The 23,133-nt window shown below is 25.1% G+C and overlaps 1 protein-coding gene across 4 annotated transcripts; it reads right to left on the minus strand.

Moving 5' to 3' along the window:
* Positions 1 to 88: 88 nt before the first annotated feature.
* Positions 89 to 22,354, minus strand: LOC145828782 (uncharacterized). Of its 4 annotated transcripts, none has more exons than XM_082936543.1 (13): positions 21,345 to 22,354; positions 20,979 to 21,166; positions 19,502 to 19,664; positions 18,504 to 18,617; positions 16,009 to 16,221; positions 8,414 to 8,605; positions 4,730 to 4,862; positions 4,063 to 4,382; positions 3,774 to 3,947; positions 1,815 to 2,000; positions 1,400 to 1,516; positions 941 to 1,029; positions 89 to 547 (listed from the first exon to the last, which is right to left on the minus strand). In XM_082936543.1, the coding sequence occupies exons 1-13, from the start codon at positions 22,320 to 22,322 to the stop codon at positions 271 to 273; spliced, it is 3,144 nt and encodes a 1,047-aa protein (XP_082792669.1). In that variant the 5' UTR covers positions 22,323 to 22,354; the 3' UTR covers positions 89 to 270. The 4 variants fall into 4 exon arrangements, with proteins under 4 accessions (XP_082792669.1, XP_082792662.1, XP_082792677.1 ...); XM_082936536.1 differs by having other exon boundaries at positions 4,063 to 4,403; XM_082936551.1 differs by having other exon boundaries at positions 482 to 547; positions 948 to 1,029; positions 4,063 to 4,403.
* Positions 22,355 to 23,133: the final 779 nt, after the last annotated feature.

Genomic DNA, 23,133 nt, shown 5'->3' on the forward strand with positions numbered 1-23,133 from the left:
CTTACCTATTTAAAATAAAGAAAATATTGCTATGTATATTTTTAATAATTTTTAATAAAAGATTAAAGATGGGTATTTTGTTTGCTAACATAATAATGTTTATGAAGTTTTATTTTGTTTTTTAACACAAGAAAACTAACAGTTAGTTAAGAACAAAATGTATAATCAAAAAAAATACTATAATGTCTTTGCTTTTGTTATTTTATGCGCTGATTTTTTTTCAAAGGTAAGTTTAAAAACCTCAGATTTAAAAAAATAGCAATTAATCAATTACATAGGTGGAGGTAAGGGTTGATTATCGTCACTAAAGATTGGTTCCTGGATAATACGCAACCAACTTGTTCGAAAACTATTTCTTATCAGACAATTTGTAACTTCGTTTGTTTGCTCAAAAAATATTGGAACTATTGCAAGTAGTACGCATAGAACGAAGTATATAGGTACTCCTGTCTTGAAATACGTCCACAGAAAATGTCTTGAGTTTTGAAAACTAACTATTTCGAATTCATTCTTCAGTTTTTCTAGTTTAATTTGTCTTTCTACGATTCTAAATTTATAACTCAAATTAATACTAATAGATTTAATGAAAAACTCTAATTGCCTAATTAAAACAAACTTTACACAAGACAGTTAGAAAAAAAAGCTAATATGAAAGTATTGAAATATATTACTACTTATTTTATGTAAGTATAACATAACTTTTATTTTTTGAAATAAATACTTGTGAAAATTATAAGCGTGATACTTTTGATTAAAAAAAAACTAAAGCAAGCTCTAATTAAAAAAACAGAACTGAAAGTTTATTAAAATATTTTAAATATTAAAAGCTTCTAAAAATTAATAGAACAAATTTACTTAATATTTCATTGCTACTAAAACATAGTTTATCGAAATAAAAACATGCAACAGTTAAAAGATATTTATATTTTTACGAACAAACCTTTCACCTAATTTTAAACGATTTTGAGTATTTTTGTCGTAAAGTTTTCTATCTTGCATAAAATTACTAACAACTTCATCAGATAAATTCTAATTAATAGATGAAATTAGAAAGTTTTACTTATTAGATTTAAACAAATTTAGATACAATTAAACAACTTTATAAATTTGTAATAAAACTTTAAATATTATTTTGTTGAAATATTAGAATTACAAATATTGATACAACTAGCTTGCACAAATTAAAAATAAGCTTAAGTTTTTTATTAATTCGTAAATAAGCATAAATATAAAATTTAGTCGAAATTTAATGTAAACTATTTTATAAGACAACTTGGTTTGTAAATATCGTTATCATATTTGACCAATTACTAATTTCTACATTGAATGACTTTTACTTAATTTTTACCATTGCCTTTTAAACTAAGTTTTAAGTGTATGTTTGTCAAATAAAATTTACCTCTTTTGATTTTTCATCTTTTTCATTACCTTTATTGTTGTGCTGATGTTGTTTTTCGAAATCAATTCTACTTAAAAGACTAATTACTGGTTTTGGATGGATTGTTATTTGATTAAGCTAAATAAGTAAAAACTATATTATAATTATAAATACTATGTTTTTTCTATAAATACTTTACCTTACAGTCAAAGAACACTTTAAAAAATCTTGCTTTAAATTAAGTTGTAAAGAAAACTTGGTTATTATGTATAGTATAAATATAAACAATTTTAAAGCTTATTAAAATTATATAAAAACTTTAGATGTCATATTATAATTTTGCCTAGAGGTAAAGAACCTAATATTATACTTTTAAGCTTTAAAAAAATTTACAGTAGACTACGGTACTAGTAGACTTATTTTAAATAAGCTATACCTGTTTTTTCTTATATGTTTCAATGTTAATATCTATTAGATCGTATTTTAGAGATTTTAAGAGTAAATTTAATGAATTGCTTATATTGTCCATTCGCTCTGATATCAAACTAATTACATCTTCATTTGAAGAACAATTTTCAAAACCTTCTTTAACTATTTTGAGAACTTTTTTTCTATTTTTTACCTAAAATTTTAAATTAACGGTTTCTAAAACTATTGCAATGTTTTTTTTTTAGTTGTTATAACAAACTATTATATAAACTTTATTTAAATGTGTTAATTTATTTGCTTTAAATTAGTGAGCTTTTCAACCAGCCGTATCATAAATGTATTGAACTTTTTAAAAAGGATTTCACTCGAATAGTTAGACAATTAAAAACTTTTTAGCTACTGCCTTTAATTGTTAAAGTTAAAATAAAAAAGTCTTATTTTTTTAAGTTAAGTTGGCAATAAAACATTAAATGTTCTACTTGATGATACTATTTTAAGTGTTCTTTATGCCAGTTTACATTTAAATTTTAGTTAAAATCTTAGACTTATAAATATATTTATCTTAAATTTAAATAAATTATAGATTAAAACAAAAATATTTTTTCTATTATTGCAAAGCATACTTTTCAGAATTTTGAGCTTTATTTTTTTTATGGAAGTTAAAATAAGTTTATAGTACAGTATAAATTTTTAACATTTTTTTGTTTGTGATTTTTTATTTTTCATATCAATTTAATTAAAATTATGATTGCTAAAATAAATGATAGAATTTGAATTTGAAAACTTTTAAGATTATAACTGTACTTTATAATAAAGAGTTCAACATAAATATATTATATGTCTTTAACGTCCTTGCTTAATTATTATAAGTATAGTTATTATTTTTTCATAACCACAAAATTTAAATTTAAAAGTAAATTTATAAATATTTAGCTTACAGTTTTCTTACAGTTGTTAAACTTTATGTTCTAAAGAAAATTGAATTTCCTAAAAAATATAATCAAAACAACTAAAATTTTATCTATTTCTTTAAAATTAAAACAAATTATTTTGATTAAGATTCTACTTCTTGGCGATTTTTGCTTACTAATTATATGTTATTTTGCTTATTAGTCATGTAAATTTATTAAATAGTTAAATAGCTGTAATAGCTGATAAATAACAGAGTTTAAAAATTTTTAGTAATTTTTGTTAATGATTCTTCTAAATGATTTAGTCAAAAAACATGTCTGTGTTGATGCTTTTTTTCAGAATAAGTAAATTTAGATTTTTAAATATTAAATTATAGTTGTAAAACTTTATAGCTCGAAAGTATAGCGTTTTAATTTTTGTTTATATAAATATTTTTTAAGTAGTTTTCCTTCAGTTAAGTAGTTTTTCAACTGTTCAATTAACTGTTTTTTACTTTTTTTTCAAGAATTTATAAAAAGTTAGAATGACTTTTTTCAATTAGTTTTCAGTTAAAACTGTTTTAATTAAGTAAAATAGTTAATAATTCAATTGTCTCATTTAGTTTTTTTTTTACACAAATCTTTATTGAGAATGTTTTTTTACAGTTAAATTTTGACTGTTGAGTTTTTTATTCATAATCTAAATATAGTTTTAAATTACACATGTGCTGTACAACTCGATGACCAAGAGGTACTTCGTACAACCAGGTCCTTAGAATAATTTTTTGAGCATTTGCGGTTTTTTCTTAATCAAACTTTTTAAAATCAATAAAAATTCTTACACCTTAATTATATTCGTTTAGATATAAAAAAAATCAACTATACATATTTATATATTTAAAAACTGTCTCTCACATACTGTTTTTTTTTGTTAAATTTTTCTATGTTTACTTACTTACATAAGTGTACAAATTTTTCAATTTTTAATTGAAAGTTTAAAAGAAAATAAAAAGTGAAAATTTCTACTCAGATATTTTACATCGAAAACTTTTAGTTAATTCGAATCAGTAAACAACCTTCAATTCAGCTTTTAGTAACTCATTTCGTATTTCATGCATTTTAAGTACAATTTTTTCTAAATCAGAAGTTAATGAAGCTTTCTTTATAGTGCAATTTACATTTAGTTCCCTCACTAATTTTTGTTGATCTTCTACAAACCTTTCAATTTGTTCCGTTGTTGTTCTAAACTCCTTGAAAATGAATCACATTTAATGTATAACTCTGTTTATTTTAAAAAAAAGTTTAAAATAAAATGCGAAAATGTTATACAAATCAGTAGTTTTGTTTATAAGTAAAAGTAATTACTTTTAATTCAACAATCAATTGTTTTATATTCGTCTTCTGAAATTCTACACGTTGTACTACTTTCTTAATTTTATTCTGTTGTAAATTTTGAAGCATCTTTTCATTTGAAGACATAATACTCGACACTCTAAATTTAATTTCACTTTCGATTTTAACAACTTTTTTTAACAGAGCTAAAACTCGAAGCACAGTTACATTTTTAAAAAATAACTTATTGTTGTTCTCCAGCTGTTGTTCACAGTTACATACCCATTTATTAAAGTTTTTTATGTCTTCGTTGTACTGAATTGGTATAGGTGATGCAAAACTAGGAGAAGTGTCTGCTAAGTTTAATGAAGAACCTGTACATAATCAAATATACACAAGTAAACACCAACAAATGTATACAAGCTGGTATACAATTAATAGTAAACTTATAAGTTAAATTTAGACGCTTTGAAAAAGTAGAAAATTGTAAAGATAATAAGTTACCACTAATTTAGTTCTTAGTTGTGTTATTAAGAGTGGAATTTATATTTAAACTAAAAGATTATTGCAGTTTAAGTTTATTTCTTAGATATATAACTAATGACCGAGAACTTAAAATTATTTAATTTAATTCGTTTCTTGGGTATATTTAAAGTACTGGTAATTATTCATAGTTACAATTAGTTATTAAAATTTTAACCTTTGTTGATGAAATCGTTACTGGAAATGTACGAATCCCATTCTAAAGAAACACAGCCGTTTGTAACTTCTTGGAACCAAGTAAACTCATACTTTTTCATTTCTTTTGTAAAGTCATAATTCGCTTGAAAGTTCTATTAACAATAATAAAGTTTTAATTGAAAATGTTACAAAAAAAAACATAAAATCTTAAAGCTTTTTTGGTTTTACCAACCCAATTTCACAACAACAACTTTAAAAATACTCAATTATAAAAATTTCTGATATTTCTGTGAATTAATTTAATATAATATTTAAAAAAATTACTTGTACTACCTATTTTATACAAAGTTTTGAAAGACAAGACATTTATAAATGATTTTTCAGGTATGACGTAATATTTTTTCGGCCAAGTCTTAACAATACAGCTGTTAGACACTGAATCAAAGTCAATTCTTAGTAAGCATACAACTATAATTACGTCATAAATAATGTTTACTATCATTTCTAACCTGCGACCATTTCTAACCCGATCACTACTAACCCGATCATTTCTAATCCGATTATATCCAACTCGATCATTTTAAACCCGATAATATTTAACCCAATCATTTCTGACCCGATAATTTCTAATCCGATCACATCTAGCCCGATCACTTCTAACCCGATAGCTTCTAACCCGATCATTACTAATTTGATCGTTTCTAACCCGATCATAACTAACCCAATCATTACTAACCCGATTATTTCTAACTCGATCTAGCCCGATCATTTCTAACCCGATCGTTTTAAATGATCAGTAAAAATTGGATGTTTTTTAGTTTTCTTTTCCTTAACCAAACCTTAAGGTTTTAACCAAAACAAACTTTTAATAATCTATTTATTTTGACTTTTGATAGTTTTAAATTAATTTCTTTTTATTGACTTTTTTTGTATATTGATTTGCATATATCGAACTTAATTTTCTTACTAGATAAGATTTACTTAATTGTTTTAATGTTCTTTTAATATTCTGCGTTGTTGAATTATTAAACTAAGCTGTTATTACTATGATTAAGTTATATCTTCTTATCATTTACGTACCTAGAATTTTTTTTAACGCAAATAAATTTAAAAAATAAACTGTTGCAAATGTAATATTCAGACTCAAATATCTTCATATTAAAGACTAGATGCAATGCTATAAGTCTAGCGCTAGCGTTGTATAATTGTTAACTAATATACTACTATTTTATAGTCGGTAATTTTCCACTTCAACCTTAGAAACTTGCACAAAGTCTTTTACAACGTGTACAGACCTTTTTAGATTATGATATTTAAACAAACATTATATTAACTTAAACACTTTTGTTTTGTTTAGTGGAAAATTTTATCTTTTAGATACATCACTTAAACAGACTTGTTTGTTGAAATAACTAATATCTTCTAGTTAATCTTCTTAAATTTTCACTTAAGTTTGTATAATCTTAAAAAACTTTAGTTACGCCTTAAATTAGTATTTAAGTTAATGTATGTTTTTTTTTACATTTAAATTTACTTAAAAAAAAATTTTTACGAGCATTTGCTGGTAATCATACTTAATTTACGCATAATAATTTTTTAAAGGTGCTTTTTCGTTGTTATTTTTATCGTGCGTACGTTGTTTTAACTCCTTTTAATAAAACAAAAAGAAAACATATATATCAACATTATTCTCAATATAGTTGTAATTTGAACAAAAAAAGTGTATCAAATGATAAAACTTTTCATACAATATAAAAGTTTTATATATAGGACATTTTGGCTTTTTTAGTCTGCGTAAGTTATCTCAAAAAAAAAAAAGTTTTTTATCAATTTCCGTTTCAAAATTCTTCAAAAGTTTAACCTTAATAGACAGTGTCTTTACTTTTGTAACAGTTCAGCACTGTTTTTCTCATTCGAAAGCGGTGTTCTCCTTTCTTTCTTTCCTCTCAAACTATTCAAACTGCTTAAATTCAGTAACGCGTTTATTTTTAGGGAGTTGAGTTTTTAACTTCGTAGTTGAACACATCGTTTGCTTAAAAGTTTTGTGTTATCTTCGTACTTTTTGTACGATAGCGACTGTTTTTTATATGAACTTTCGAATTGAAGTAGTTATTTGTACAGCTTGCTATAATTTGTTATTGTGTTTATCGCAGTTCTATTCATTGTAATACAGCTTTTTGTTTCTAAGACTCGATTTCTTTATATACAATTAGTTTAAGCATTTTAACAATCTAACTACTTATTTAGGCTAAGCTTAAATTATAGTCTAAGTTAACTCACATTTCAATTAATCGACTTAGCTAATTAACTTAGCTAAGTCAATTCTAAACATTGAAATACCGTCACCGATATTGTTATAACGCGTTGAGTCAGTTGATAGCCAGGTTCGCGTAGATAAGTAACAACATTACTAAATCGGTAGACCGGCAAACTTTTTATTTAAACTTAATATTTTATGGTATATTAGCCATTTTTTTTATTCAAATTTTGACGTGTTTTATTTACAGTTTTCTTACTTAGTCAAGAAAAAATTAAGAAAATATAAATTTACTGAGGAACAAAAGATTTTTTTAAACAATTTAAAACATAAAAAATACTAATTTTAATATTTTCTAAATGCTACGCAAACTAAGGAAAATTTATAAATCCTTTTTGTAGTTTTTATTTTGCGTAGCACATCTAAAAAATATTAAAATTAGCATTTTTACTATTTTACTCACTTAATTTAGATTTAGAAAAATTGACTAGGCAGGAGACCTTAATTAAAGACTACAACTGGAAAAACCAAAGATGACAGACATCCCAAAAATTATTAAAGGTAATTATTTATGTTAACTTACTGAAAAATATTTAAAAGAAAGTTAATAAAAAATTATGTTTTTTTTTTTTAAGATATGCTACGCAGGCTAAAAAAAACCAAAATGTCTACTTTTTCTCACCCTAGCACCGACCAAATAAACCCTAATCAAAAAATATATATTAGCTGCATCACTTAGCAACTAAATTCTGTAAAAAAAATTACTTTGAAAATAAAGAAATTGTTTTCTTTGTTGAACTGTTTAAGTCAAGAAAAATACCTAAGTTTCACTTAATTTAGAATGATCTTGTTTAGTAAATCTTATATAATCAAAAAAAGTTCGATTTAAGCATATAGATACAAATAAAAAATAAAGAAAATAGTTTAAACTACAACAAGTTGTAATTAAATTAATATGAAAAGTACATTTTACGTAGAACTAAAAAAACACTTTGTATTGTTTGGGACAAAATTAAATTTTAATAAAATAACAGTTTTGTAAAACTTTGTTTGTTTTTAAAATTAATCCTGATTAAAAAATTCAAAAAATTAACAAATTTTTACTGATTGAGTTAAAAATTATCGGGTTATATCAGGTTTGATATGATCGGGTTAGAAGTGACCTGATTATAAACGATCGGGTTAGAACAGATTGCGGGTTAGAAATGATTGGCTTTCCACAAATACACATCAAATAATTAATAAACAAAATTTAAATTAGTAATTTGTTCCAAGCTTCTTTATTAACATGACACACTTATACTCAAGCTTTTTTTTCTGTAAATTTTAATTGAGATTTTTTTCTAAACCAGTTAACCTTCGTATACTACGTATATAATATTCTAAATACTTTTACAAAAATTTAGATACTAGTTTATCTTATTTAACATCTTACAACTAAATTACTTCAATTTTTTGAAGTTTTTCATTCAACATACTGATTCTCCTAATGATACCACATACGTAAACATGTAATTCAACCAATTCTTCATCAATAAATTTTTGGTCCCTTGATGATACTTCAGTGCTTAGTTCAATTGCAGTTTGGTCAATTTTTTTAAGATCCTCCATTCTTGATATTAGCTTGTCCTTCAATACCTGAAAACTTATTAATTAAGTAATTGATATGTTATAGTTTAATTAAAACTTTACTTACGAGGTTTTTAAGTGAGTGTCTTATCTTTAATCATATTTCGTAGTAAATGTAGTAACAGTATGAAGTTTAACGCAAAATTATATTAAGATGTAGTCATGTTTGTCAATAATCTAGCTAAGCAATATTACATAAATATTCTAAGTTATACTGAAAGTATAAAAAAGGTCAAATCGTAAAACTAATTACAAGTAGAAAAGTACTGTGATAACTATAGTAAAATGTTTTGCACGTAAATAAGGATTCTTTACATTAATAACTATTTAAAGGCAAAATTTTTTTACAGTAATTGCCCTGTTGAGTACGCATTTTGAACACAGCTAAAAAGTCTGCAGTTAAAAAAAATACGTACCTATTAATTACTGGTAGCTGTCAAGTTTGCAAGAGCGTACAAAATTGCACGAATGGAGAAAATTGTACGAGGGGACAGAATTACACGAAGATAGAATTGCACAAAGCACTTTTGCATGAGAGGAAATTTTTGCACGAGCAGACAATTTTGCATAGAGACATTTTTGCACGGGTTGAGTTTTTAATTTTCCTTACAATATATTTATTATTTTAAACTTTTTTTAATCTTATTAAGTTTTTTTTTTATAAGTGTTTCTTTAAAAGGGTTTTAGTAACAATTTTGATCGTTTTGCAATAAATTTAATTAATAAACAATTAATTGGAATATATTTTTTTAAAATTTCAAGTTTAAACTGTTTTATTTTTATAACACTAATCGTCGTACTTCAATAAACAAGTTAAACTATTTTAAACAAATAATGTGACATACATACCATGGTGATAAAAACTATATTTAAGTAACAGAAATCAGTACACAAATATTTTTAAATACAAACGAAAAACAATAACTTATTTTAACTTTTCCTTTATTTAACTTATTATAACTACCAGTTACAAAAATCATACTTTAGGAAACTTTACCAAACAATTATAAAAAATATTGTAGCCGATGGTGTACCTACCAGTTTAAAAGGGGCCTGGGAGACCATACTACTAATATTTAATATAGGGGTTTGCTATCAGTGTTAGTTGGAAGTGAGTTTAGTGGGTAGTGAGCATAACCAACTCACTTTTCTCTTTTCGGCTAACGAATCGTAATTTTTAAAACCTGTCGTTAAGATACTATTTACTAAACTCGGAAATAATTGCTTGAACTTTCTTGACTCATTAGATTAACTTAATAATTAAGGGCTACGCGGGGGTCCACTTTGACTTTTATAAGTTAATATTATTTTTTAGAGATTTAACTTAGCTATCAGACATTTCTAAGCGCATAAAAAAAATAAAAAGTAGCTTTTCAGATATAAGCGATCAAATTTGGTGTACTCAATAAACTCTGAGTGGAAGGCGCAAACCAAAACGAGCTAAAAGACTATTCCACTAAAAATCTATCTTCTCCTTTATTTTTTAACTAATCTTCTTCAAGTTTTCACAGAAAGTCCATTATTAAATTTCAAAAAAGATTTAATGCAGGCATTTTTTTAATTGTGAAAAATAGAAGCTTTATTAAAAAACAACCACCTGATTTTTTATATAAAACTTTTGTTTTCTAGTATTTGTAAAATCGCAACATTTAAAGTCTTTTAAACTATAAATTGAACGTTTTCTGAAATTTTGAGGTCTCTAGATCAACAAATGAAGTTAAAACAGATTTTTAGTGATTTTTTTTAATTTTCGCGAAAATTAACCTTAAAAATGTTGCGGCCGGTACGTTTTTATACGAAGCTTTTTACAAAAATTACAATATCTAAAAAGTTAGACAATGTTGTTAAATTCTATAAAACCGGGCTTGTAGTTTGTACTTAAAGCTTTCATATAAGAGCAAATGTTTTTTTTTGTAAAAAAAAATATTGAACTCCCCTCTGCTTTTAATATATATAGTAATAAACTAAACAGTATAACAAACGGTACTGCCAAAAAAAACACAAACAAAACTTATAAAATAAACGTTCTTATAAAAAGTTAAAAGCAGAACATAAATCTGACGTGCTTTGTAAAAAAAATGGCGGCTAGCGGAGCGCAAAAACATTCATTGTTTAGATTTTTATAGATTAATTTTTGATAAGCAATCCTCTAACAGTCTAACACCACCGGCAGGCATTTTGAAATCCAACAAAAAGTTATACTTTATTACAACACGTCTTTAAAAGTTTTGATGTTCTAAAATATACCTTACTTATAAAAACATGAAAGTTACTACATTTTTATTTCTAAATACTTCATGCCATTTGCTTTTGATATACTTAAATTCATTTAGCTATATCAATAATAAAGCTATATAAATTAAATGTTTTAATGGTTAGATTATAATTTGTTATAAAAATAAAAATTATACTTTTAAAATAAATTTTGGAATTAATTTTTGATATTTAGATATTTTATTTACAGTTAACTTTTTTTCTTTTGCTTAAAGCGTCTTTTTTAACATTTTATTTTTATTTTGGACTGAGCGTTATTTTGCACAAACCAAACCTTTTTAAACCTTCAATTAAAGCTTTTCGATAATAAATTTTAAATTTTTATTATTTAGCGCTCTTTAATAAAAAACGTGTTTAAAAACTCAATTGAAAAATTAAAACTAAACACGCATTAGAATTGTAAAAAACTCAAACTTAATTTACAACTTTATTTTTAAAGTACTTACAAAAAAATAAATGTAGTATTAAGTGTTTTTTGAAAACGGTGTAAAACAATATATAACAAACTTTAATAAACAAATATAACTAAAAAGATTAAGCAAAAACCAAATACTTAAGATAATTTTCGAATATGTAACTAGTTGTACTGGTATAAGCATTAAAAAACTTATTCTTAACTCAAATAATTGTTTAATATTTTAAATTTAAAATATTACAAACTTTAAAAAAAAGTTAGATTTACTTCTGATATTAAATATTAATTATATTATTTTAGGTTTTGATGTTAACTATTACAATAAAAAACTTATCAAATGTTTTAAAGCTTCGTATAAACCTATAAACCAGAAGCGTGTACAACTTGCCACTTGGAAAGAATTACCATTGCAGAGTCTAACAGACAAAAATCGTTTAATCAGCGAACAGAGCTCACTGCCCTGTACACCCACTTCAGATCGTGCTTATTTTATTTTAATTTAACCTTGTTTTGTTTAATGATGGTTTTTTTTTAAATTGCCCTTTTAATTTAACTTACTTATTATATTTAAATTTAAATTTTGTCGTAAATGCTTAATTTAGTTAAATTGTTATCCTAAAACTACTAGTACTTATTAATACTTATAAATACTTTTTAAAGTATCACTAATTACCTGCCTATCTCTACATATATAAAGAATTTTAGATTGTCGTTTTATTATTGTACCTGAAAAGCTACTTTCAGTGAAACCTCGATAGTACCAATAGACGTTTGTTCTGAACGTGTTATTAGTTTATAATAGCTCACGTTTGTTCGAGCACTTTACCATTATCGTATCTAGCTAGATTGGTTTATAGTCTACTATAGTATAAAAATTTTAAAAATTTTAGTCAGATTAATTAAGTTTTTAAAGTATAACTTAAATAAATGGGGTTAATACTTGGAGGGTTTTCTTAGTTTTCTAAACTTTCTACCCTTAAAATTTTTTTTTTTTTTTCATAATGTTAAAAGTATTATATATAAATTAGTAGTATTAAGTAATTAAAATAATTAAGTAGTTATACAACTATATGATATAAAAAATTAAAAGACACTATACATTAGTTACCAAATCATTAAATAAGAATACACTATAAGTCTCTAAAAGCAGACTTTAATTTGTTTTTAGACAGTTTTGCTACTTTGTATTCTTGAGCTGTTTAAAAAAGTATTGAAAATCTCAGCTTTCTTTTAATTAAAAAAAATGTTATCGTATTGATTAGTTATTATCTGTACTGTCTTATCGTATTATTTATTTGTTTTAGAGTGTATATAACTATTAAGTAACAAACTTTAATATTTTTAGGTTTAACATTAAATAGTGTTAAAAAACTTCATACTATTACAACTTAAAAGTACTAAAGAGTATAAAACTAAGTTTTCCTTAAAAAACTATTAGACAAATTATAAAAAAAAGATTTAAAATTAAGCCTAAAATTCTTACAAATTTAGAGTATTAACAATTAGTTTTTATCAGTTGAATAGAATGTTTCATTAATCCAAAGCTTTATTACGTGCAAATATAACGTTCCGTGCAAAATTGACCCACCGTGCTAAAGTGATGTACCGCGTTAAAATGATACCGTACAAAGTTGACCCCTTGCTAAAGTAACTCTGAACAAAAGTGACCCTCCGTGCTAAAGTGAGCCATAGTGCTAAAGTGACGCACTGTGCTAAAATGACGCCGTACTAAAGTAACACCCCGTGCTAAAGTTGTGACAAATTCGCCTCTTTTTATTAAATTTAAATTTTAATTTTTGACCATTTTGTCGTTTGTTGACGGTTTATGTTTTTTTTATTAATTTTTGACTATTATAAGCTGTTTTTGCACTAATTTTTAGATATTGTTTATATAATTTAGTTTATTTGTTTAAATTACAAAAATTAAACTATTTGTAACTTGTAGCTTGTATTTACTTGTATAAAAATTAACTTAGCTCTGTATTTAATTCTACTAAAAGTTATCCTTTAAGACAGGCTTCAAGGGTTACAACACGTGACTCTGACTTTGACACCGAACCTTCTAAGTCAGGAAATGTTAATAATGCCACAATGGCAAATAAGACAGGCAACAAGACTGTTAGGAGTTCAGACTGTAACCAGGATAGGGTTAGAGTCCCCACCTCATGTGAGTTGACTAAAACTTAAGAAGAACAAATAAGGGAACTAAAACTCAAAAAAGTAAATTTGGAGAGGTTGAAAGCAACTAAGTTGCTAGGAGAAGAACTCTGCCAACTCAAGCTCCGAAACCTTGAATTGACTAGACTAATAAGTCAGGAGGAACAGACTAACCAGGGAAGAATGAGGCCAAGTCAAGAAAAAAATAGGTATGATGTAATACAGAGTCTTTCACTTCTGTAAGGCACCCCTCAACACACAGGGAAACCCTAAAGTTTGTAGCTAGCCCTAGAGATACAAACCGTGGATGTGGCAACCCTGACATATGTCCTGTAAGAAATATAAAAGCTTTCATTTCACGAAAAGACTAATGTGACATCAATAATCAGAAAAACAGACCGTACAACATGAGAAAGAGAAAAAATATTATTAATTGTGCAGAGAGTTTCATAGCTAACTTATAAAAAATCAAACTTTCAGGAAATCTTCTGATAAATATTAGTTTTTTAGAACTTGACCATTTTAAAGTCAGTTTCTCAGTTTCAGAAGAGAATTAGTCTCAGGTTAAAAAAAAATATTTTTATTCGAGTATTTAATGAGACTATTTTTTCCTGTGAGTTCAATTATTTAGATTATTTTTTAAATGTTTTGATTCTTTGATTTATTTTAATGTTTTTAATAAGTGAGTATTTGTGAGAGTTATAGCAGCTTTGATTTTTTATCATGTGAGTTTTTTATAAAAATGTATCTTTTTCTTAGATTGATAGTTTACTCAACATTCAATAATTTCTATAAGTGTTCTTGAAGAAAAATATTTTTTACTAAACCTTGAACAATATTTTTCTCTTTTGTTAAATTTATATTATTCTAAGCTGTTTGTTAAAAATTTAATAAAAATGCATCTTTTTCTTAAATTGATAGTTTACTCAAAATTCAATAGTTTCTATAAGTGTTCTTGCAGAAAAATATTTTTTCACTTAACTTTGAACAAGATTTTTCTTTTTTGTTAAATTTATATTATTCTAAGTTGTTTGTTAAAATACCTTGTAAAAATTATGTGCACAATTAAAAAGATTTTTTCAACAAATTTTAAATTTCTACAGAATTCTTAAAATTTGTAACTTTTTTCTTTTTAAACACTTTTTGTAACACTAAATTTTTATTTTAGAGAATAGTTTTTATTGATTTTTCATAAATTTTGATACTTTTTTTCCTAGTGAAAACTTTGTTTCACTTTAACTTGTTTTTTGTAATAGTTAAATGACAAAAAAGTTTTTCTTTAAATTTTTTGTTAAATACATTTATTAGTTAAGCTTAAATCAGTTATATAAAATTAAAATATAGTTATGTACCTGAAAAATGATAAAATTAAAATATAGCTTCGTACCTGAAAAATGATAAAATTAAATTTAAAATTGCACAAGCACATTTTTTTACCATCTTTTCGTTGTGTTAATTGTAAATTTAACCTTAAAAATTCTTTTTGGAAGTTTTTATGCTTGGTTGGTATCTTAGCAATGTTTTCTTAGTTAGTGTTTCTCACATAACACCTTGATCGATGAGAAAAGTTTTCAAAAATAAGTTACGGAACACACCATAGATAAAAAAAATCTTGTGAAATAAGTGTCAGAAAGCACAACAAATGAGAAATTTCTTGTAAAATGTGTTTCAGAGAGCACCACAGATGAAAAAATTCCTGTGAAATGCGTGTCAGAGAGCACCACAGATAAGAAAACTCCTGTGAATTAAGTGTCAGAAAACACCGCCATTGAGAGCAAGATAGTAGAAGATGAAAGGACCTGTCACGGGACCTGACTCAACCGTGAGCATAGGCAAAGACATTTGAATGCAGTGATAAGAGGGAACGGTCAAGACGGAGAGGAGTTTGAGAGGAAGCAGCAGCAGCGACATTTCTAAGCCTTTATGAGAGGGAACGGTTCAGAGGACGACGAGTGCGTAGTGAAGCGGCAGCTGACGCTGGAGGAATAGCAACTTTTAAGACTTAACTAATTCTAATTACTTAACTGTGTTTTAAAGTAATGCTGTATATCAGTTTTTGATGGTAAAATTTTTTGATTTTTCACAAAATTCGTGATACAGAGCAGCGCTTGATTAATTTTTTGAATTCACATGTATTTAACTTTTTTGACTTTTATTTAACAAAAGAAAAATGATAAATTAAACCCCTCGTAAGGACTTCAGTTGAACGGCAAAACGAAAGAAAATGTGACTAATTCGCCTATTTTTATTTAATTGTAACTTTAATTTTCGATCATTTTTGTGGTGTGTTAGCAGTTATTGTTAATGTTTTTTATTAAGTTGTGATTATTTTAAGCTTTTTTTGCACTAGCTTTGTACATATCGTTTATAGATAGTTGTTACTATTGCTGTTATTAATTTAAAATAAATAGACTAAACTATTTGTAACTCTGTAGCTCTTGAAGAATAAAATACTTTATTGTCCTAAAAAATCAAATTTGATAACTTTATTACAGTATTAAAAAAAATATTATCTCTATAGTTTTTGAAAATTTGGACTTTGAAAAAATATAACAAAAAACTTAACCTCCAATTTTTTGTGTTCATTTTCCAACTTGGTTAATGAAACCTCATTAATACACATTGAAGTAAGTTGAAGGTCAATTTCAACTAACCAAACATGATAGCTTCCCTTTAATTGCTGAAAATCTTCCCAACGTTGAATTTTTTTTTTTAATCGATTAGTAGTTTTATATATAGAATTTTTAAGCGAGTCCCACCGAGAATTTGCTTCTTCAATCTATTTTGTAATAATTAAAAATACTGTTTGTCAATGTTAAAAGTTTCAATTCAATTTTTTTAATTTTATTAACAAAAAAATGTTTTACTCGTTTGAACTAAGTCAAACGAGATCATCAGTTGAATAAAGTCAGTTTTTTTTTACGTTACAAGAAGACATTAGGCTAAATACGAAATAAAACTGGCATTTCTGTGTAAAAAAAAAGTTGTTATAGTTTAAAACTATCAATTTAGAAAAATCACAATAATACCAGGTTAGTTTTTCCAGTTAACAGCTTATTCAGTATAAATAGTTTTATAAATTAAAGACTCAAAACTGTATGTTATAGTTTTAATTTCATTTAGTTTTTTGCCTTCAAGCTAGTAAGGTTCGTTAAAGTTAAAAGTTTTACATTCAGTATAAGTAAGTTTAAATTTAAAGAGTCAAAAGTTTCTCTGTATATTATAGTATGTAAGTAGCTTGTTTTATTCCTTAATTTTTGAGCCACTAAGATTGTTTTTTTAAGATAACAGTTTTACATTCAGTTTTTTAAGAGCCTAAACCCATAGTGTTTATTTAGTAGTTTATTCAAGTTCCCAATTAGTTTTATAACTAACATAACTTATATTTTCTAATTTACTTATTTTGTTTCGCTTTATAGTATTTTCCATGTTTTGTTTAACTTTTATATTTCAGATTTAAATTGTAACTGAAGATCCCTTAAAGGGTGAAACTTAGTTTTGCAAATAAAAATCTTGAATAGTTAATCTTGTGTTAACTGTTTATACAAACTGGAGAGAATCTTAAATAGCCGCAAAATAACGGTTATACGCCAATGCAAAAAAAAAAAACTCAAACTCAGACAATTTTTTTTTTCGAAAATTAAAAAAATAACTTTTCAAAAAATAACTTGAAATCTTTAAACAACAAAAAATTAATACAAGGCTCAAATGATAAAAATTTTAATGGAATAAAAAACAATACTTTATTATAAAAAATTATTATTAATGTTTGTTTATATATTTGTTTGTATATATAGTTTATCTAAGAACAAAAAATACGCTCAAAATATTTGGTCCTATGACTTTGTGCACGAAAAAACCTTTCGGTTATCGAGTCGCACACCACGGGTACCTTTGAACGTCTTGTCTAGGACAATAATATTATGTTTATCACTTTTATTAGAACTACATATTAATATATATAACAGTAATGTTATTATATATAGCTGAAATGAATAATAAAATTAAGTGTTAATTGCGATTTCAAATCGCGTTACTTTAACAAAATCAACGTTGTTAAATATTATTTTAGACAAAGAGAACAGATAAAGATTTTTTTATTTAGTTCATTCTACATAGTTCTTTAACTTTTGGTTAACGCTTTTTTATGCTTGTAAGCTTCAAGTTTCTATTTATTATTCAGTTTCACAAATGTTCCTAAAAAGGTTTAGAAAAGTTAAAAATCTTCATCAACTAATTATTATAGCCTTAAATAAGTTTTTTGTAGCTTAAAATACTGAAAAATATAAAATTGATAATAGGTTGTAGACTGATTTAATATTCTAGTTGTTTTTTAATAATTTAATGTTGCAGGTCTTTTTTTTTTGCCTGTTTACATTATCATTTTGATCTAGATATTTGTTCAAAATGGTAAAAGCTGATAGAATTCTGAAATTATGTATATATTTTGTTTTTATGTTCTTTTTATATTGTGTTTTTAGAACTTTAAATTAGTTTATAGAATTTAGAAAAAAATTTACACTTTTTTTAACAGTTTAAATATTTTTTTTTAATTAATAAAATAAATAGTTTTTTCTGAAACTATTGATAAAACTTTTATTTTAAATAATTTAAACTAAAACTGTACTTATTAAATGAAAGTTCAATATACATTTTATGTCAAATAGCCTTGCTTATTTTATTACAAGCCAAATTATTAGCTTTTGATAAATATTTTATTAACTTATATTTACTTTTGTTGATGTTTTTTATTTAAAAAGATATTTAAAATTTTAACGTTTCGTAGTCTTATTTTTATAGTTTTATACTGTTCCTCTATTTTTAGGGTTTAAATTTCGAATATTAAGCTTCTTCTTTTCATTTAGCTCATTATAATTTTGATTTAAGTGTGAGGTGCGATTCGATGAGAAGTCTTTTCGCGCACCAAAAGGTGCTTGGACCAAAGTTTTTGAGCATCTTCGTTTTTATTTTGTTCAATAAACTTTCTATAACAAATATGAATCAGTAGATATTTTCAAAGTTATTTTTAATTAGACTTAAAAATAATTACTAAAAACTTACTACACTTTTAAGATAGTTTGAAGTATCAGTTTTATTTTCTCTTGCTAATTTTCGATATTGTTTGTTTATAGCTTCTAGTTGAGTTAAACCTTCGTGAACCTGACGTTTTAATTTCTGAAAAAAAAAATCAATTTGTCCTTAAATTTAAGTATACAGTTTTTGAAAACGATGCTGTACTTTAATACTCCTAGATTACTATATAACTAAACTGTCACGCTTAAAGGCAAAAAAAGTGTATACATTAGTCTTCCTTTTGAGTTCGCATTTCCCATGGAGTTCGCGGTTTTCATTAAAAAAAAACTTTGTAAACAAATTTAAAATTTGTATTTAAGCATTTTTTTAACCTTAATTACTAACTAGAATTTAATGAAATACAATAATTTATGAAATAAATATGAAATACAATACAGTGGAGTTTACTTGTAAAGTTTGTTGACCAAGCATAAATAAATTGTTTAAATCGCTTAATATAACTTAAACATTAAAACAACAAACAGTTTAAGTAATATTAGCAGCATTTATAATCAAAATATGATTATAATAAATTTTTGATAGCCAATTTTTAAAAACAGACTTTCAAACGAAATCAACAAACAGTATGTAGATGCTTTAAAAACGTGTTTTTAACAGTAGTCTGCGTTTTAGTTCTGGCAGACACTTTTTGTTGTTGATAAGTTATTTTAAAACAGGTTGAAAATAATTAAGAGCTAAATAGAGATTTTCATAGTTTTTACTAACTGTGTGTAGGTTTAAAATATCTAGCTTTGTGTGTAGTTAATAGTTAAATATTTTTAACAAGAAAAATGCTTCTAATAGGTGTTATTTATGATTTAGGAAATTTATCACAATGGCTTCTAACATATTGAAACTAGCAATTTTGTAAAAAACTATTAATAATAAATTTTGAGTTTGTATCTCCCGTTGTTTTCGTATTTGTGGGTTTAGTTAAAAGATTGCTGTATTTGAATAAAGATTATATAGAAAATTATTAAGTTTACCTGAACGTTTCTAAGTTCAACTTTTGACTTTTCAAAGTCTGTTTTCCCTAAACGAAAAGTTTCAGATTGGATCTTAATCTTTTTCTCGCAGATTTCAAGCCAGTTTTGAAATTTGGAAAAATTTACAGAGAAAGTTTTCCATTCTTGCTGTGTTTCTTTAACTCTGAACAATTTATTCTAAACTATTTAGAGACCAAACATAAAGTATCTTAGTTCAGCTAAACATTTTTTAAATAAATTGTTTGTTGTTTAATTTATTGAGCAAACAAAAATAAAATTTTATAAATTATATAAACTAACAAGTTGCTTAAATATAATTTAGAACTCAACTAATTTATATTGTTATTAAATTTGAAATTTAAGCTTATTTTTACTTTAATAGCCTGATGTCCCAAGCAAAAACATTATTCTTAAAATATAAAATCATAAATATTGTTTATTGAACGACAAAAAAAAAACGCTCAAAGTATTTTTTCCAAAAACCCGGTGCACAAAAAAACCTTTCAGTTATCGAGTCGCGCACAACTTGGATACATTTTAACGTCTTTTCCAAGACAAGACGTTATCAAATTGGGGATATTTTCAGACGTTATAAAAATAAGGGATGTTATCACACTAAGTTCAGTAGAAACATGACTTTGAAAATATGATAGTACTTTTATTAATAGAGAGTACCTTGCGTATCTTCATAGTAGACAAAATCTCTTAAAAATAGTTAAACAATACAAACTTGAATTATCCGTAAACCAATTCTTAAACATACTATAATTGTGAATATTTAAAAAAAATTAAGTCTAGTCTGAGTATGTTGCTACTTTGTATCAACGTATTTAAAGTCTAATTTTTTCTATATTTTTCGCGTACTATTCAAACTTTGATTGATTACATTCATAAACATTAAAAATAATCACTTACTTGACAGTTCTCAGAAAAAAGTTAAAAGAAAATTAAAAATGAATAAACAAAATTTAAAACTTTTTGAAACTGTAAATATGACAATATTTCTATAGATAACTTTTAATATATAAGTTAAATTTTTTCTTTATTACATTATTCACAACAAATATATAACTTATTCTGTTAGTACGAAAAAAAACTTTAAGCTATAGTTATTACGAAAATGTATAACCCAAACTATTTTATACTACCATATTTAAGATACATAGGCTCTATGTAGTTTCAAAAGTGTGTAGTAGTTTTAATTTCCAGAATAAAGAAAATAAAACTAACTTTTAAAACTCACAATCAATACATAATACTACCTGTAACTATAAAATTATAGCTTAGCTATGAGTTGGTGTCAAAAATGTACGAAGGGACACTTTTGTACGAAGGAAAATTCGGTCCACGCTTCCGTGCACCTTGAAATTAGTTTTGCGTTCCCTAAGCGTTTTGTGCAGACTAGTGTGCACGGGTGCATTATATAAAAAAGAAGACAATTTACAACTGAATTAACTAATAATGTGGTTAAACTTACTTAAGTTTTCTTTCGTGTGAATTTTTACAAATTGTTTCCCATTTGTCTTCAAGTGATTTAATACAACAATTTGATTTTTTAGCTTCATAGTTAGAAGTGTAAACGTCATTGTTCTTTTTTAAAACTTCGCAAAGTCCAAATACTGAGTTTATTCCTGTAATTTGTCCTTCAATATCTTCCTGAAATACCTAAAATAAATTATAGGTTTAAACAGTTCTCTAAAATACCTGAATAAAATTCACTTGTTTTAAGTATTTATGATTTTATAACTTTGATTTGTTTAAATTACATCGAAAGAAATTAGACTACTTTTTATATCAATCCAATTTAAAATCACTTAATAAAATATACAAAACAAAATAAGACCTTGTTGTTTGTTTCACTATATCTACAAAAAAACCCAAGTTTAGAGCTAATATAATCGTTTTGATATTTTAAGTCTGGATTATCATGAAAATTTGTCTCAATAATGTCTTCCACTCTACTGCAAAAACTACAGGAACAAAATCCGTCAGAAAAAGTTTCTAGCTGTTGTGTAGCATCATTGAAGACTTGATCAATTTCATTAGTTCCTATCAGCAGTGGAAGTTCTTGTATATTTTCTGTGCACTTTACTCTACCCGCTTCTATTACGTCAGCCTCCTGATTTAAAACTTGCTTTTCTGCTTGCTTAAATTCTTTTAACTGTTTTGATGATTTTGGTATTGAGAACTTAGAAAAACAAATGTTTGAAGTAAAAGTTTCTTTTTGGTTAAGATGTGGTTTGCATGTCGAAGAAACATTTTTTTTATCATTTATAGTCTGTTTTTGTTGTGTACAGTTTATCTCTATAGGCTTTTTGGGATCTGAAATTACTGAAAAATAAGAAAAAATATTTTCTTTTAAGTTAATATTATCATTATCATCGTCATCACTTAACTCCTGAACACCTGTTATTGAGTAGTATGCTGAAGGGGTTGGTGACGTGACCGTTTCTTTACTTCCTAATACCTTCAATTTATAGTCTGGTCTTTCTTTTGACATTGAATTGAATAGATTTATAGATTTTGAAGTTTTTTTCGAAGTTTTTGTCGATAAACTTTTGCTATTGCTTCCAATTTCTTTCAACGAATCGTTGTTAGTTGAAAAGTTTGCTAGGCAACTTTTATGAGTGAAAAAACTTGGTAGTTTTTCAAAATTAGGGAAAACCAAAGGTTGACGACACAATGCACATTTGTCCAGGCTTTTTTTTGTTGTTGTTTTTAGTAATAGTTTATTGTCAATGATGTCATGATTTGATTGCATAAGCAACTGTTGCAAAATTTTAATATAGCTTGAGTATTCGTCTTGTAAATTTTCATCCATTTTAGTTTTTAAAGATGTGATTACAAAATAGTTTTTTCTATTTTAGTATGAACTATTAAATTAAAGTTTATTTGAATTTTTAAACTAAGTTAGTAGACTTTACTTTTTATATCAGCTTACATAGCATCTTTTTTTTTCTTAATCTTAATAAGACTATTTTATGTTTTCAACAATAAAAACTTCTTGAAACTTTTGACTATGCAACAGTATACTGTATTTATAGCATATAAAACTTATGAAGTGTAGATGATTATTAACTTGTATTATGAATCATTAATGTCCTTAGTTCACACGTAAATAACTAAATATAACTGTTAAGATGCAAATATAGCTAATTTGGCTCTATTACTATCTTGTTTAAATAAACAAATAAACAAAACTAAAGAAAAAATATGTTTAATTTTTTTTATAGTAGCTATAAGTATAAATGACCAAAAAATAAAATAAAAATGATCTTTTAAAGATATATAGAATATTAAAAAATTGCGACATGAATTACCAAAATGGAATAGCTTCAAAAATTACTTAAAGTGCTCATCTTTCAACTAATGTACGAGCTGAACTTTTTAATAACTAAATAAAATGCTTAAAAAAAACAAAGTTAAAAAAAAGTAGTTTCACTATTTATTGTACTTTTAAAACTATAAAAACTCAGCAGATGTTTGAACAAAAGTTAATTACATTAGTTAGAATTAAATAAAAATCTCTTCAATATTCTTAAAACAAGATTAGACTAAAACAGATTTTTTTACATTTATGCTGTTTAGGCATATAACCAATGCACGCACTACTTTACACACCTAATATAAAA

This window comes from Thalia democratica, chromosome 1 (assembly GCF_965202585.1).
Source record: "Thalia democratica chromosome 1, ktThaDemo2.hap1.1, whole genome shotgun sequence".
Taxonomy (NCBI): Eukaryota; Metazoa; Chordata; class Thaliacea; order Salpida; family Salpidae; genus Thalia; species Thalia democratica.